The 18,067-nt window shown below is 37.0% G+C and overlaps 1 protein-coding gene across 3 annotated transcripts in view; it reads right to left on the reverse strand.

Annotated features, from left to right (window-relative positions):
- Positions 1-17,155, reverse strand: part of LOC103715110 (tubulin gamma-2 chain-like) — a 19,103-nt gene extending 1,948 nt beyond the window's left edge. The window contains exons 1-12 of one of the 3 annotated variants that reach the window (XM_039116281.1): positions 16,783-17,149; positions 12,901-13,101; positions 11,169-11,280; positions 10,809-10,880; positions 7,675-8,075; positions 6,273-6,326; positions 6,084-6,188; positions 4,730-4,804; positions 4,602-4,646; positions 4,279-4,407; positions 2,507-2,611; positions 2,365-2,430 (exon numbers count right to left, since the gene is read on the reverse strand). In XM_039116281.1, coding sequence (XP_038972209.1) covers positions 2,377-2,430; positions 2,507-2,611; positions 4,279-4,407; positions 4,602-4,646; positions 4,730-4,804; positions 6,084-6,188; positions 6,273-6,326; positions 7,675-8,075; positions 10,809-10,880; positions 11,169-11,280; positions 12,901-13,101; positions 16,783-16,911 — 1,482 coding nt within the window. In that variant the 5' untranslated portion in view covers positions 16,912-17,149 and the 3' untranslated portion in view covers positions 2,365-2,376. The other 2 variants (XM_039116282.1, XM_026807697.2) reach the window with 2 other exon arrangements.
- Between the last annotated feature and the right edge of the window lie 912 nt (positions 17,156-18,067).

Consider the following 18,067-nt stretch of genomic DNA (forward strand, 5'->3'; position numbering starts at 1 on the left):
ACAAATTTAGGATGAATACAATTTTACTGTGTCACTTTGTTTTTAAGAATGCCCGACCTAAAGGGTTTTGTCAAGGAAGCGAAATCAGGTTTTTTCAATAAAGAACTACCAACTTGAATTTCAATTTTACAACTTTGACAGATTTTTCAAGGTCTGCTTTAAGATAAATCTGGGTCAACAGTCTTTAACAAAAATCTGAGGATCAAAAATAGGCTAGAGCTGGAAAATGAAGATTTTTAGGCCGTTGAACAAAGTGAGCTGTTTGTGAATAGCTCATGTTTGGCTCGAGTTCCACTACTTTGATTAGTAAATTGAGCAGAGCTAGAGTTAAGCTTGGCTTATTCAAGCTGAGCTCAATTGAGCTCGATAGGTAAACAAATTAATATATCATATTAAATATTATTTTCAAATAAAATTTATTTTGCTATTTACTTTATTAAACTTAGCATGATATACAAGGAATGTAAAACCATCCCAAACCACCCAATTTGGGGTATAGTGAATTGAATGGATGTAGAATCAAGAAGGTTCTAGTTTCAGTTAGGAGCAAGCCTGGTGCAAACCGGTCTGAACCAAGTGAAATTGCCCTATTTTGCTCGGTTTAGCTCACTTCAAACCAGTTCCTTCTAGTTTTAGGCCCATCACAGGCTAAACAGAGGAGAAAAGCCATGTCAATGCCTTCTCCGCTTGTTTCTCATCAACCGGTACCTATCGATTATAGTACAATACCAGACCGCTCCGACCTGGTTCCTAGCTAGTACCCGGTATTGGTTCAGGAACCTTGTAGTAAATATAGAAAAAAGAATGCGATTTAGTTAAGGGTTAAGATCTTGGTGCATGCTAGTGCTATATCGGCCAATATTTACCATACCGGTCATAAGAAGATATAGGGCAAATTGGTCCATGCATATCATTACCATATTGCTTGTATCAAGGTGTATCAAGGCATATTCCCACCATACCAAGGTGTATCAACCCCATCACTGCTCAGTACACTTATTTAGCTCATTTGTACCAAGGTTTATCAAGGCTTACTGGCCCTAGTGAGGATTGTACAACACTTACTAACCATCAATAAGTTACCGATCCTTAAGATTTGAAAGCCTTGATTCTAACAAATCGGATTCATGGGTAACCACAATATTTAAAGCATATATAAAAAAGCCTCAAGGGACCTCAAGCTTTCATCAAATCTTTTAAAGTAAGCTATTTGTGACCAGCTCAGTTATGGCTCAAAATTAAATATGCTTTAAGCTCGAGCAAAGGTTACAGCTCGGCCTGTTTACACCCCTACTACAGATCAATAACTAAACAAAACCTTTTAACATGTTTGAAATCCAGAATTGGTAATAACACTATAACTTATGAGTACAGAAGGGTGGATAGGGTGATGCATGAGCCACTTGTTCCATCATGGCTATATCTGCAATATTCTTCTATTGGGTTTGCAAATAGGCCTATTTGATTATCTGTTATCTCTCTTAGTTTCAGAATCACTTCTTAGTTCAACTGCTATAATTGTATTAAGTCTTTAATCTAGCCACTTGTTCCATCATGGCTATATCTGCAATTATTCTTCTATTGGGCTTGCAAATAGGCCTATTTGATTATCTGTTATCTCTCTTAGTTTCAGAATCACTTCTTAGTTCAACTGCTATAATTGTATCAAGTCTTTAATCTAAACCTGCCTGCACAGCAGTCATGATTTGCTTGAACTTTCTCAAAGATCCAAGAGCTCTGCTGCTGGGATATCTTTCAAGTTGGCATTTAAGGCGGGCATTTTAGACACTGATTCAATGCAACTGAGTGACCTTGTGGTTCAAACTAAGGTCTTATAGGGACGAGCTAGAACGTAAGTTATTAACTATTAAGAAACAATGTAGAGGAGGGCAGAAGATAGAGCCATCCTTGATGAAAACAAGGACCATACAGATTGATGTTTCCCTATTTTGTCATACAAAATGTGACATTTTCACCTAAAAACAAGTCTCTTTTCTAACAGTTTTCCATAGATGAATTGCAATCCTCTCACTTCCTATATGAAAAATGTCCAACATCATCATGCTTGACCAAAAATTAGCAAAACTATCCTAAATTCAACAACTAACATATTGCTTTTTTTTGGAGCAATATGGCGGGATTGCCGCCTTCATTTTGTAAATAATTGAAGTGGATATCAGCTTATACCGACATTCATGTACTTGAGAACAAAGAGGAAAAGTAAGGAGAGAACAGATTATCAACTATTAAACATGATTTTCTTGTGCCTATCAAGGTAGCTACAAAAGTTTGATGATACTGTTCTCTACTTATTCCAAAACAACATGCTGGTGAATTTCAAACAATAAGTTAGGCCAGGCTTACTTTGAGTTTGTTTTACATTACTAATTTTGAATCTAGGGCGGCTCCAATGCTGGCATTCCCTTGATCCTGTTTGAAATGCATTATCAGTAAATATCTGATGGCAAATTACTTTACAAAAGGCTTAGCTTCCATAGTAATGTACCTCCATTCCCCATTTGATATAATCTGGTGATTCGCATGCCTTGTATTCATCAACCAAGCTTGCTATTATTTCTCGAGATTCGTCAAATTCAGAAAGGTCGTTATCCTGTTCAGGATAGAACAAAACTCACAGAAATCAAACTGATTCAAATGGAGTGAATTTACCAAAAGTCGGCACATTGTTTATGCAAGCAAATGCACACATGTACTAGACAAATTTAGAAGGATCACAATTCTGTTTTGGACAGCTCAAACTCGTAGACATCAGAATGAAAAGCATGGACTAAGCATATTCTCCATGTATATGTGTGCATGCAGACAGACATGCATGTGCAGGTATGCCTACACAGAGGGACTACCATGGTTTCAGTCAGCAGTACAACATGATTATGTAACCAAAAACAAATGCTACAAATCAACAGCTAGGATAATCCATTGAAAATTGCATTAGATTTTAATTACATACTTCTCAAGAAATGGGTGGTACTGCTTAAGTTGGCAATCCAGCAAGCATGACATAGAAAAGGAGGACCTCTTTGAGAAGTGCAACAATAAACAGGTTTTATCGTGTGTTCCATACATCTGTTATTGAGAATACATTAGTACATAAAGCATATGGAACAAACTCCTGAGGCCATCCGAAGGGAAAGAAGCTTACTTGCAAGTAGAATCATGTTTCCTGCCATAAGCCGTGATGCAAGGTATGCTGAACCGACCGGGTCAGCCTGTACCGAACCGGTGCCGACAGGCACCGGTACGATACAGCATAACAAAACGGTTCCGACTCAGTTATGCTGAACTGACCGGGTCAACCTGTACCGAACCGGTGCCGACAGGCACCGGTACGATACAGCATAGCAAAACGGTTCCGACCCAAACTGGGTTGGAACCGATTGGTTCCGTACTTGTACCAGTGCGAACCGGGTCGGTTGGCGCGCGCGAGGAAAAGTGCCCACGCAGTACTGCCACAGAGTGGCATTTAACACGTCCGCGGACGCGTAGATATATATATTTTTTTTTGGAATCGCGCGCGGATGCGCGAGCGAAGAATCGCACGCCCGTGCGCGATTCCCCGCGCCCGCGGCCAATTCTCCAGCAGAAAATCGTGCCCGCACGCGGGCTGCCAGCCGCGTGGGCCATTTAATGCCACAGAGTGGCATTAAATACCACTTTGTGGCACTTAACGCGTCCGCGCGCGTCTCCGATTCGGTACCAATTCCAACCGGTATCGAACCGGTACCGTACCGGTGCTCACCGGTACGTCGGTATGGTCGGTTCGGCGAACCTTACCATGATGTCTTTACCAAATCATCCAAATTTTATGAATATCAAGAAACTAGAGACCTAAATTCATTTCATCTGGATGGTTCTTACATTTTCTTCCAATTACATGATTGTCGCTGCTTCTTGCCATGTTACAGTATTGGGTCTACTCAAGTCACATTATACTTTTTAGAGAGAGGTAGAAAAAGAAAGAGATCATATTTTGCTTTTAACTGGTACACAACTCTGTTCACATTGTACACCCCTACCTCCAAGGAGGAGGGGACCAGATCGGAGCCAATTATCAGCTTTGAATCACATCTTATCAAAATAGGCCAGATAAGTAGATAAACTCCAACCAGGATACACAACTAGGCTCCAAGCTTTGCACTAGCCTAATAATTGCCTAAACATTTATCACAAGATCTAGAAATAAAGTCAGCTAAAAAAAGAAAAGTTACATATTATATAAAAGCATGTAGGAGCAACCGACAATGTTTGTCAACTTACTGCAAACATTGGGAACTTTCGATAGTTGTCAAGGAAGGCTTGCTTTTTCCTCAGCTTCTCATACTGGCCCAGACACTTGCTAAAGAGGTGCCGAATACTAGTATGGTTTGCTAGCATCAATCCACTAACCTGAATGAACAGTTAATTCAAATAAAACTAGTGATAATACTTTAAGGTTTTATGAAATACAATGGTGTTCTCTGTGTGTTTCTTTTTCTTTCTTTCTTTGTGCATGTGTGTGTGCGTATGAGAGAGAGAGAGAGAGTCAAACAAGATATGATCATGTTGAAAAAGGATAAGGTGGGAACAAAGAGTAGTCTTACTCTATGAGTAGTTTGTACATAAGGTGATTTTCTGGACAATGCGACCTGCAAATTATCATAACAAAGACTCAACGAACAAGAAGAGGAACCAATTTGACAAAGCAAATTGATGTATCCTTTAAATAAACCTGAATGCTAGCAGGCCCCCATTCAATGAAGTTGACAAGCTTTCTTTCACGTATCCTCTGTAAGCTTTCATGTACCTGACTCAATTTAAAGGTTCTAGTATGAAAAGCAGCAAAGAAAATTAAAAAAACTGTGAAAAAAAAATAAAATATATTAAATAAAAACTCCAAAGCTAATTGAAATAATTGCTAATCATCTGCATGACTAAAAGAATTAGTGCCAGGTCTCAGTGTTTAGAAATGTCATTTATAAAGGTGATTTCAAATGTGAAATACTCACATTCTTTAACAGTTTCAACTTTCAATGGCAGCTTTTGTTTCTTTTTCTGTGGAGGCTTTTTAGCCAAATAACTACTAGGTCAACCAACCATGCAAAAAATGGTTATTAGTGAGACCAGCATGCAAGGTTCGCCGTACCGGTACCGAACCCCGTACCGGTGCCGCACTAGTATAGGCGTACCGAGTGTCGGTACGGTACGGTATGCGGTACGCCAGGCGTACCGACATTGGTGTACCGATACCGGTACCCATCGGTACGGGTCCGGTACCGATCGGTACAGCGAACCTTGCCAGCATGTTTGCTTAATTTAAGCAGTCTATATCCAAGAATCAATCAACCCTTTGTTTGTGTTGTGACGGATTTATTTGACCTTCACCACAACCCAAACCCATCAAAATTCAACCAGCCAATAGCTATGAAGTGCAACACCAAGATAAGCTCCCACGTAATGATGGTGCAGAATGTTACAACCAACAATTAACAGGAAAGCAGACCTCAAAAACTAGAGCCAAATTCTAAAGAAATTCCGAAAATCTGATATTTGAGCACTAATTGAAGAGTTGAGTTATATAAAGTTATACATATAACTATCTTGTTCAAGTTGGGTTATATATTTTAAATTAACTTGTTCGTTAGTGTAAGACTGGAAGCATGTCAACAGTAATGTAAAGGCCTAGTTACTTATCTTGTTCCAAGCATTAGTCTTGGGGAAAGTTCAGTTCCCGTTGTCAAATCATTGAAGCCAAATAATCACCCTATGGTAGTCCCAAATTTTAGGCTTGTATAGAAAGGATGTCCATCAGATATGCAGCTTCTATTTTGCTTTTCCCAGTAATGATAAATCTCTATGGACAAAGAATAAATATACCAGATGGCATGCTAGATCACAAGATGTATCGCATAATTTTAATGAAAAACAAAATCAAAATATTGGATATTCTGACAAAATAAAGCAAGATTTTGCTTAAAAATTATTAGGATAATAAAGTTTGTACTGCTAGGTGAACTGTCAGAAAATAGATTGGTACTAGGCAGAAGATAATACATCAAATCTACTTTTTTTTTAACAAAATATACCTGTGTAGGGTCCACATCTCCTTGAATTATGTTCAATATAGAAATATATTTTGCTTGACTAGCTTCCTTTGTACGTGCATAGGAAGAGACCATGATATTCTTTGTCTGCATAATACTGAGAAGATTAACATGTTTATTTTAAAGTAGCATAAGCAATACAAAATGTTTAAACAAGGAGAATAATCTTGCCTGCAAAAGTCTTCTCATAACATCTAGCACAGTAGTCTTACGTATCATGTTAACCTGCCAATACAAATGTTTACATCAGACAGTCAATCTGGACATTGTTTGTGTCACCAAAATCAAAATTCTCCTAGGTAAAACCTATAGTTAGACTATTACGAAAGCAAAGATAATAAATGTTGATCCAAGAAAATAAAAATTTGCAGACAGTTGTTTCGCCAAACCAGCAATATCCAACAGTTCTTCGCAAATATTGGAAAACATGATGTGAAATCTCTGAATTGACTTTACAGTTCCATTCATAAGCCCAAATGTGTACAAAATAAAAATAAAAAAATAATAATCTAGAAATGGTCTAAGCTCAGGAAATCTCATGCTTATCAATATATCAAGAATGCCAAGAGTCTCTTTGCAAAACCAGATACACTGCCCATCAGATAGATTCCTCAAATAGTCAAAGTTGGATGATGAGTTGAGGTGGGAAAGAAGAAATTATTGCAATTAGGGAAACTCCCAGATTGCACAATACCAAAAACAAATGGATTCTGGATTCCTTGTAAATGTAATTTCCAGCATCTTGTTCTTTTTCAGGGATTGTATGATTCAAGATTTCCCTGCAATTGTGAGAATTCGCGTACCCACATTGCTAACACCTCACCATTAACCATGTAAACAATATTCAAAAGACAAGCTGTGGAGCAGGCCATAAATTTTATCCTTCAAAAATCTAAAACCTTTAGAACTAATAACATTACAGATTATATCATGATGGGACAAAAAATCAATTGAAAGCGAGTTCTTTAATTGAATGATGTAAGCTTTTAAATCGGAAGATACAAAGGTTTCTCGATGAGTTCCAGAAAGTGTGTCCCCAATCAAATTTCATAATAAAATACCAAAAATAAATTCAAAAAACCTAGTCACTAATGAATTTAGGAATTGAAAACTTAAAGTAAATGCACATCTATATTGCATTTATTTGGTGGATGTTTTCTGTCTTCAATTCCCATCTACCAACTCTCAAAATAGGAGACATAAATATTAGATACATGAAAAGTTTTGTCACATCAAGATTTATTGCTATCTTAATAAGGATAGGTGACAAAATCGTTGTCTTGAAACCTTTTTATAATTATCAACCCGACTTGCTTGCTATTCTAGAATACTTCCTGTAGCATTCAGAATGTCTATACAGAAAAAAAGCTTACTCATTAAATAATTTTAGATTGTATAGGACATAATATGATCACTGGGAAAATGGATGCACATACTTCTTTTATACATTTCAGTCTTTATTAATGTTATTAACGTGAATACATATTTCAATCAGATTAACAGAATGATACTGTCCTTATATTTTTAACAAAATATAATGCAGAAATGGAGTCATATGTGAAGATTGTCTAACCTGGCGCTCCACTGTAAGTGGTGTATAGCCCGTCATGAGAAAATGGCATCTTGGTGTTGGAATTAAAGAAGCAAGTAGGCCAACCAAGTCATTGTTCATGTATCCTGGGTAGCGCAGAGTGGTTGTGCTTGCAGACATAACCGTAGAAACCAATGAGTTTGTTTGTGCAAAAGTCGGATTAGATAGATGAAGGCGTTCCACAGCAATCCTATTGAGTGCCGTATTGTCAAGAACAACAACACAATCAGCATTCAGTGTCAATCGCTTTAAGGTTAAAAGTGAGTTGTAAGGCTGGACAACCACATCACTTGTTTCCATTTGATTGGGGAATACACTGTATGTTTGAACTAGCTTTTTGCTATACCGTTCATTCAGGGTCTCCAATAAATATGAACCCATACCTGCACTAGAGAAAAAGGCAAGAGAACTAAAAAGGGGTAGGGGATCATAGAAAATGTTGCTTTTAAGAAGGCTTCACATTGAAAAAAGAAAAAAAAAACAAAAGAAAAGAAAAGAAAAAAGATGTGCATTCATAAGGCAAAAAGAAAGAAAATAAGAGTTTTGCTTGGAGCATATGCATACCAAAACAGTTGAAAGGTGACCTCCTTCCACTTAGCATGACAAGGACGCATATTCAACCACCATTGATGTTTTTTGATGGTAAAAAACAACTTGATAGAATAGGGAAAGATATCCTTCAACCCACTCAACTCGAAGCTCTTTAAAAAAATAGAAAAATTGGTGAAAGTAGAGTTTAGATCCCTTTTTCTTTAATTCAGGAATTAAACTATGACTGAATTACAAAGCTTCTTTTATACCCATAAGGTCTGCCCGTGCACATTCGGATGGAATTCCTCTTCTAGTTAAAAGAAATTACAACTTTCTCAAATAGATGTGACTAGTAAAATAATCATAAAAAAGCTAAAATTCTATAAGAGTCAGATCTCGACTTCTACATCGACTGTTTTTAACTGCATTGCGTAACACTTCTCGGATTGGAAAACATGCCCTATCAAAGTCTTTCTCAAAAAGAAAATTTTTACTCGGCCCCATCCTAGTTTTCCTATGGAATGGACATGCCACATCTCTATAGTCATCCCCACGAGACTTCCTAGTACTTTCTTCTGTGTAATAAATCTAAATATGCTACATTTTTTTAAAATTATTTTTCTACTATTTAAATAATTATTTATCTTGAAAATATTATAATTTTATAAAAATAGAATATATATTGAAAAAGAATATAATCCTATAGCTTGATCCTTATCCTATAGCATATCACAATTTGATGCCAAAATTTGACATGATTTCACCTATTTTTCTTTAATTTTGGCTAGAATATTGGCAAAGAAAAGTCAACTCACCTTGACTGCAAGCTTCTCGGTGTTAAGCAGTCGAAATTGGTCATTGAAATACCAGATTGCATGAACCTTCTTTCCTTCATCTCCTCTCCTCTCTTTCTCTCTTTCTTTCTCTCAGTTCAATGCGGATGAGGCTCCTCAGATGCTCTTGAAGCCTCAAAGAGACCATAAGACAATAGAGAACTGTCTATGATGCAATCCCACCTTATTTTCGATTCCCCTTTATTTTGAGAAAGAAAATCACAAAGCCCACGAACTGGGACAGGGGAGGGGATCACACATTTCACCCTCTGTCCCAGGAAGGACCACCACGGGACGGGTGGGGTGCCCCGTGTGCAATGGGATCAAGGTCCTGAGCTCATCCCATCTCCTGCTTTCTTAGAGGAACGAAACAAAGTGGCAAAGACACCCCTCGTCCCACCAACACTTGAAACTAAATATTGCATGCAACAATCATACAGCAATCCATATGAAAATCTAGACCTTTTTATTTAAAAATGGCTCCTTATAGCCATTTTCAACAAACATTTTTCTTAAAACTCGACAATATTGTAACAATCACATGAGACTTCATATAAACATATCAACTTTATCCAATCCCTCTAATTTGTTGGATGTCTTTGTAAAACACTTCTAGTTTTCCAGAAAATAAAATAAGTCACTCTAAGTATCTTATGACCATTGATTTGTACCAATCCTTTATTTCCATGTGCATTTCTACAAAAACTCAATACCACATACTCCTTAGAAACATAAAGTTCGAATAGAAGCAAGTTTAAGATTTCTTGGGGGGACAATAAATTTTATATTGCTCATAATTCAGAGTGGCACAGAGAACAAGAACAAGAGCATGGTTTGAGAATAGTTCAACACTTTAGTATGTTGATAATTAGACCCTTTATCCTCAACTGTCCTCCATATTTCTATTTTTGCATCAGATCATGCTCACCTATCACAGACTAGAAAAGCATTGTGTATGTAGCTAAATATGAACACTATACGACCTTTCGTTTGACATTAGAGCACATATATCAAAAGAGTAAGAAAAGGGCTTTAACCTTTATCGTTCAAAGATTTCCTCCATATTACTAGTTTTGAATTGGATCATGCTCGCATTTCATTGATTCAAATTGCATCATTTGTAGCTATGTGCATGAACATTATATGACCTATTCTTCAATACTATATAACACGTCTATGATAACTAAGAAGAGTAAGGAAAGGGGCTTAAGGAAGATCATTATTGTAAACCCATAGAAATTGGAATTTCAATTGTCTCGCAAATCTCTCACAATCGTTACAGCTTTCTCATGCATGCCTTCATTAGTCTCAAATTAACCCTTCAATCTTTCTCAATGCCAACGAGATTACCATCAAAAGTCCTACAAGCATATTGTTTTAAGTCAAACAAAATAACTTCTCTATTTTCTTTGTTTAGACCTTCTCATTCCTAGATGATTGCAATGGCACTGTTTATAATAAGAGGCAAAGGAATGTAATTGCTAGTAAAGTAAAATACCATCACTGTATTAGCTTCCTAAATCCATACTAATCAAACAGTTAAGAAGCAAATCAAGCAATGGCTATTGTGTGTAACCTACATCATAAAGCATGCAACAAATGGTCTAGGGGGAAAAAGAAAGATAACAAGAATGAAACTTGTCATCATAACAGGCATGACTAGAATGCTGTAAAAAGTGGTTAGCTTTATCTAGTTGATGATCACAAAAATGTTTTCTTTGAACTTGAAGAGGGGCAAACATAGAGCCCCACCTCCTTTTATTATGGTGTGCATGGGATTCAAGCCCAAATGGCTCACAACAACTTCTAGCAACTTTACCAAATCTGCCATTGATGACCACAAAAATTACAATGTTAACAAAGCAAGAAAACTATAAATCCTTTAAAAGTAATTATAAAAGAAAAGTAAAATGCATTGGTATTGCTTATATGCAGGTGAAAATGAATGAAAAACTAATAGGTTAAACTGGAAAAAAAATGGAGAAAATAAAAGGCAAAGTAAACAGGTATATGGGATAGATATAAAAAATGAAAGAGATAAAGGAAAGAATAACCAAATGTTTAAGATAAAAAGGGGTAACAGACATAGTCAAGAAAAATGAAAGGAAAAACCTGATCCAGTTCCACCAGCAATGGAATGGCAAAGGACAAAACCCTCAAGGCTATCACTTCCATCTGCTTCTCTATCAATCATGTCCATGATATCATCTACAACTTGCTCTCCCTATCAAGAGATACTTATAAGAAAATATCTATATCAAAGATCATTGGCACTTCTGCACTTTAAAGCATGTAGAGGATAACAACAATTAAGAGGTGATTTGTGTATAATAAAGGGTACAAGACAACATCTTGGTTTATCATATTCTACATATGATGACCTTGCACATACAATGATATTCAATCCACTCAACTTGTCACCAAACTTTAAAGTCATGGAAAATTTATAAAGACAAGACGGAGAATTGACTTCACGAAAGCAAGAGAAACATGGACATTTAAAGTGAATCTTCAGAACATCACACTTTAAGGATATCAAGCACAGAATCATTGGTTTGTGCCATGAACTTTTATGGTTACTACGGTCAGCTCCTATTTGCCAGAATCGGGAGCTGGTGCAGAGCGGGTGCAGGTGCGGGCAAGCGGATATTTTAGAAGCACTTTTATTAATCACTTAGGAAGTCGGTACAGGTTCGAGACTTCAGGGACATTCTGAAGTGGGTGCATTATTCTAGGAAGAAGGTTCTAGCTACTAAGGTTCAGATTCTAATGCATTCTGAATAGTTCTCGAATTTAATATTCCTTTGCATCAAGAAAAAGTTATTTCAATCAGAATGTAGATTTCAAGGGCAGACCAAAAAATTGTGAAAAAGCAAGCTGCTTAACGCATTAGAAGAACAGTGGAGCAGGAAAATTATAACCAAGAATTTCAATCAAAGGAGATTTAGAATAAGAAAATGAGGCATAAATAGCAAAGTCAAGCCACCAGTGGATGGTAGAAGAACATGAAGTCTCTTTTGTTTTGATTGATAATGGATACTCTTTTGTTGTCACCAAAATACTAGTTGCTAGAAGATAATTAAGTCCCTTATGCCAACAGATATGAGACACCTCTCCTGTAATTCAATGCCAAACCATATTAGGCAAAATTATTTACAATTAAATAATTAAGATAGTTCCAAAGGAGATGAAAAATTAAGCCACCAGTCGGAACCAAAAGAGAAAGTGAATCTTCATAGACAAGTGAAGCACCTAATGCAGAAAGATTTTGGTTAAATCAAAGTTTAGATTTTAAGTTCCACCAAAAAAATGTGACGTCTTTGCTCTCTCTTCTTTTCATATTTTCTTCAAAATCATCTGGTGGCTTTGTTTAGTATCTTTGTTTCATATCAAGGTACAGGTCATAGTATCATCTTGATAGCAGATAAGATGTCTTCTAGTAACATTTTCGCTGTGGGCACTGGGTACTATGTTGACCTGTATTTGCCAGCTCTAGACTAAGATCCGCGTTGCACTTCACCAAGGTATAGCACTTTTAACTATATTAGCTAAGACTTCCACCTTTCATGAAAACCATAATATTCATATAGAGCATCGTAGCCAAATAGGTAGAAAAGCAAACTAATCAAAAATTACATTATATGGAGAACAATTGTCTCAATCAACACCAGAATCGGTCAATGGACCTAAAAAGGGACATCACTTTGACTAAATCGTCATGCGAAAGTACCAGCTATGTATGAAAACTATGCAGCATAGAAGAGATGTCAAACCAACTTACATTTATGAGTCTATGTGCAACAAAAGTGTAGCGTTCATATAATCTAAGACAATGTTGACAAACCTGGTGATATCCACTGGCCCAATTGTTTCCAGCACCACCTCCATGTTCTGAGACAAATATGTTCTCATGATTATAAAGGTTCCTATATTCGCTGTTTTGTATACCATTGATAACTCTAGGTTCAAGGTCCATTAGGAGAGCCCTCGGTATGTAGTGTTGGTCATCAGCTTGATAGAAGAAAACATCCTTCCTATCACCTCCCTGCAGTAGCTCTGGTTAAAGAATGAACCATGATAGTTTTTGTTTACAAAGTACAGGATAAAGGAAAATGCATGTTAGACTCCCAGACATGTGGTTTCACATGTAACTCTAAAAATATGGTGTTTCTCTATATATCTGGGCCTGATAGAACTTCACACCCTGATGTGTAGAGGAGCTCTATAGCAACACTGTTAGTTACATTAAAGTCAGAAAACTCAGAGCCTAATTAAAATTACTTATAGAAATAATGCCTGTGAAGCAAATGCTTAAGAAAGTAGAATTGGATAATACTTGCATAAGTTGTCAATAGATTCAATCATTAGAAGCTCCAGAGGCATGACGAATGATGCAAGGCCACATAGCACTGTAACTTCTATGCGCATTTTTCAAAGTCCGAAGTACTTGAGAAATAAACAACACTAACAAAGCATGTATCACCAAACCATTTTAATATTCATATGGATAAGGAACATAATTTTCCTTATAAAATCTTTCCAAGATATGAAATTAGGAGGCATGAAAGAGTACTGGTTAATAGGTCAATGGCAGTTTCATAGTTGTATAAAGGGAATTCATTTATCTGATAAAATTTGTTGTCACTTCCTATTTTATACCTAGAAATTTTATATTCCCTACTAATAGAGTGTTGCAACATGTCATTTTTACAAGATCATTTCTTATACATGTGCTCTCTTGGCAGGAAAGCTACTCTTTGGTAATAGTGTAAGAATCAATAGTTCAATACAGTAGCAAAGAATTATGATGCAAAGACATGTCCCATTGGAAAAGAATCCTGCTAAGAAGCAAATGGTCATATATAGCTAAACGAGCCTTCAATGCTCCAAATCCAGAGCCCCCTCCTTAGAATGATATGTTGGCATTCAGAATCAGGGATGGACAAATGATGGTGCACTCAAACAAGCCTGTCTCTTTCTCATGTTCCTACTGCTGCTTTCAACAATGAGCAACTGCTCAATAATATTTGTTATTTCCTTCATTAAATCACATCCTCACATTCACTCATTTGACCCTTCAGGACTGATAAATGCTAGCAACAAGAAGGAACTCTATCTATCCTCATGGACCAAAAACCATCTGATGGTTTTGCATCTTCTCTTTGTTGGCACAAGTGTGGCGCATCCAAAGCAAGAAAATGCAAGAAACTGTAGTAAAAACAGCAGAAGGGTCGACTCATGCTGATCTGGGGTCGACCCCTGAAATCGGGCAGAGAAGCAACTCTCTGAAAGCCTGAAAGAATCGACTCGTGAGTCGACCTCAGGTCGGGGCCGGTGATACAGAGAGAGCGGGAGTCGACTCGAGCTGTGCCAGAGTCGCCCCCAAACCTGCGACAGATTTAAGTAGGGACGAGAATTGGTCTCCTACTTGCTTAAGGCTCAGGTATTTTGAGTTTTAAGGTGACTAAACATTATTTGAGCTAGGTTTAGGCTCAAAGAAGAGAGAGCATGCAAGTCATGGGTGTACATGGGCTTGGATTGAGTGCTTTCTCATGTGGTTTAGCCTAGGGGAGTTTTTTTGGGTTTGGGTCATGTTTGACCACATATATATATATATATATATATATATATATATATATATATATATATATATATATATATATATATATATATATATATATATTCTTGTAATTTGTGTATGAAAGGAATGAAATCATTGGAAACTCTTTCTCCCTAAAATCCTAATCTCGTTTTCTCTCTTCCTCTCACACCTCCATCCCTAAGAACATTAGGGCACGCAGCCATTATTGAAGGAGAGCCAAATTCCGCTTGGCTCTTATCCTTCTTCACCATTAAATCAAGGTCCAACGCCTCTTGCGGTATAGGGGATGCCCTAGGTGCTGTGGTTTGAGGCGCACGTATCCCACACTCTTTCCAAGCATGACATCAATACTACACATAGAATATAGCTCCATTTTTTTAATCCCTCCATGTTAATGGTGTCGAGCAATCAATCCTAATAATAGTAGGTGGTAATTCCAATTTAATCATGGAAAGACAACAACACTAAAGGCTCCAACTGGAAATGAAGGAAATGTGAGATTATCTCATCTAGAACCTCCAACGAAATACGCATTCTATCATGAATAAAAAAATGGGGCTCAATGCATGAGGATTCCGCCATTACAAAGTATGGAAAGGGTCAGATGAACACAACCATACCATTGTGCCAAAAGTCAAATATAAACTACCAACTTCAAACCTAGCTCCGACACCCGACGCCTTATTTCATCTCCCAATTTTTGCAGGCTACCAAATAGTTAATAAGGACCCCAACATACCAGTCAATCTTCTCATCGAGAGTATCTCTACCTAACATCCGACTACATGAGCCCTCTTGTTTTATAATCTCTATAACCATTTATTATACCTATGGACAGCTTCTTGATATTCTAACACTACGACATATCTTTATAGATCCTACCACAATCAAAAGATGCATTACCTTATGATCCTAGAAACCCTACCATGTTTCTTTTTCAGTCATTCCGTAAATCTAGAAAATGATGAAGGATACAAGAAAGCCTGCCATAAACTAGACGTGTAGGTGAGTAACAACTATCCGAATAGCCAACTTCTTCGACTCTTTCAACCATGGATCTTCTTAAATACTTTGTGGCCATTCCTGATCCAAGGTACAGTACAATATGCTTAACAGGAAGCAGAATAAGGACACAATCATAAGTTAACCACAACCAACAGCTTCTTTCCCATCCATTTGAACCACAGGTAAAGAACTGATCTAATAAATATTTTTATTACTAGTCACCCCCTTGGAGAAAATGTGAAGAAACTTCAAAATAGATTATATTCCAGCACCAAATCGCCATGAACCACCTGTCCCTATATGACCGCTGGATCCTCATTTTGGTGCATCATAAACCGCTGGCTCATCTTTTTGGCGCATCATAAAACAATTAGTAATTTCCTCAACCTTAGACCCTTTGGTTGTCATAATAACCCTTAAGCGAAGAACTGACAAATTTTAAAAACATTGTCATGCAGCCCTCTTTCTTAACCTCCTAAGACACTTACACTAAAAAACGTCCTCCTCATTGCTTATCAAATTAAGGTTTAGCTTAAACTGACTCTTAGTCAATGTATATAGGTGTTGAGGCATAAATGAATGGCTCTGGTAACCAAGATATTTCAGCCATGATAAGAGGGGATACCCAGTGGCTTCCCCTCCAACAACACTCGATCTTCCCTTACAAATATATGAAACAAGATGCATTTCCATGTCAATTTCAGGTTTCTTGTTCTACCCATAACATATAGCGCTTCCCCACAGATTAAGAAAAAAATATATTTAAAAAAAAAAAAAACAAAACTCAGCCAAACAACTAACTTCATCTTGCACGCTCCAACCCAATTCAATCCAGTCGAAAATCCAAATACTGGTAACAAATCAGTGTTGAAACTGACGAAATTTTAAGCTGCATTATAGTTCCCATCTCATAATAGATCTGGAACTATAACTTCAAAACCGAAGCAATCTTGTTACCATAGATCCAAGAAATCACACTACAGACCACCCACCCCCCCCCCCCCCCCCCCCCCCCCGACTGTTGCATTTAACCAAGAAATATCATCAAATAGAGCCAGAAATGGATGAGATTATAGAAAAAGAGAAGACAAAGGAGGAGAGATGGAAGAAGGGAAGTGCCTGGGTGGCGAAATCCTCGAGAAGGCCGTCCTTGCCGATGCCGTGCTCCAGGCAGAGCTGCTTCCAGAATTCCATCCCGATCTGGTTCCCGCATTGCCCCACCTGGATCGTTATGATCTCGCGCGGCATCTCAACGAGAAAGGATTAAGAGCTAGGGTTTGAATCTGAAGGGCTTAGGGTTTCTTCTTCGCTCGCTACTTCATCTCTCGTACGGGCTGAGAGGGTTTGAAAAAAGAGAGGGAAAAGGACTGGATTTTGGCACCGGAACAGGTGGGAGAACCTCCGGGCGTTTTTATAGCTTCCATGTGGCGCTCTCTCTCTCTCGCTCCTCGGCCGGCTGCGAGTCATCTTGCCACCACTCTGCTTGCTGAGCACGTGTCAGTGAAGACCATGCACGTGAGAACAGACCCTGTACAATGATTTTTTTTCAACTTTTATATGGTTTTGTGTGTGCCGCGGTGTTTCGAACCCGAGTTGGACCGACCGAGTCGACCCAGTTCACCATCACCTGCTAGTCTTTGCGGGTCGGGTTAGGTCTAAACTCATAAATAGCTAAAACTCGTTCACAAGAGTGCTATCTAGTCGAGTCAAATTCATGATTTAGTACATCCGAACCCAGACCAACTGGAATTTCGGACCCAAATTTTATTCTACACCCAACCTATCATCGATTCAAGTCCGAGTTAAGATAATAAAAATATGAGTAAATCATAAAAATCTTATTGAGGTTAGGAGTAGATTACATTTATACTCAATAGTATGAAAAACCAGCACTTATCCTTCTAAGGTTTACTTTTATCCAGTATTTTAACCCATAACTTAACAGATGTTGGTCAAATTGTCAACAAATAATTCAAAGTCACTATGAATATTATGAATGAATTAGATCTTCTTTTAAATATTGACTTGATATATATATATATATATATATATATATATATATATATATATATATATATATATATATATATATATATATATATATATATATAAAGAGTTGATAAAAACTAAATAATTATTAGAAAAGTTTGAAAAGCAATAATCTATCTCTAGAGTATATCTATTATATATTATGCCATGTTTAACATAAAATATATAACTTAAAAAATATAAAATTATAATTTAGAAGTGTTAGAATAAAAAGGATCAGGGCATGATTGTATAGAAATATTCAATACTTACCATAAGAAGACTATACTTTGCTATATAATTATGTAAACACTATTTAGTAATTGTTTTCCTCCTTGTATATGATAGGTAGAGACATGAAATCAGTGTAAGATAT

This window comes from Phoenix dactylifera, unplaced genomic scaffold (genome assembly GCF_009389715.1).
Source record: "Phoenix dactylifera cultivar Barhee BC4 unplaced genomic scaffold, palm_55x_up_171113_PBpolish2nd_filt_p 000077F, whole genome shotgun sequence".
Classification (NCBI taxonomy): Eukaryota; Viridiplantae; Streptophyta; class Magnoliopsida; order Arecales; family Arecaceae; genus Phoenix; species Phoenix dactylifera.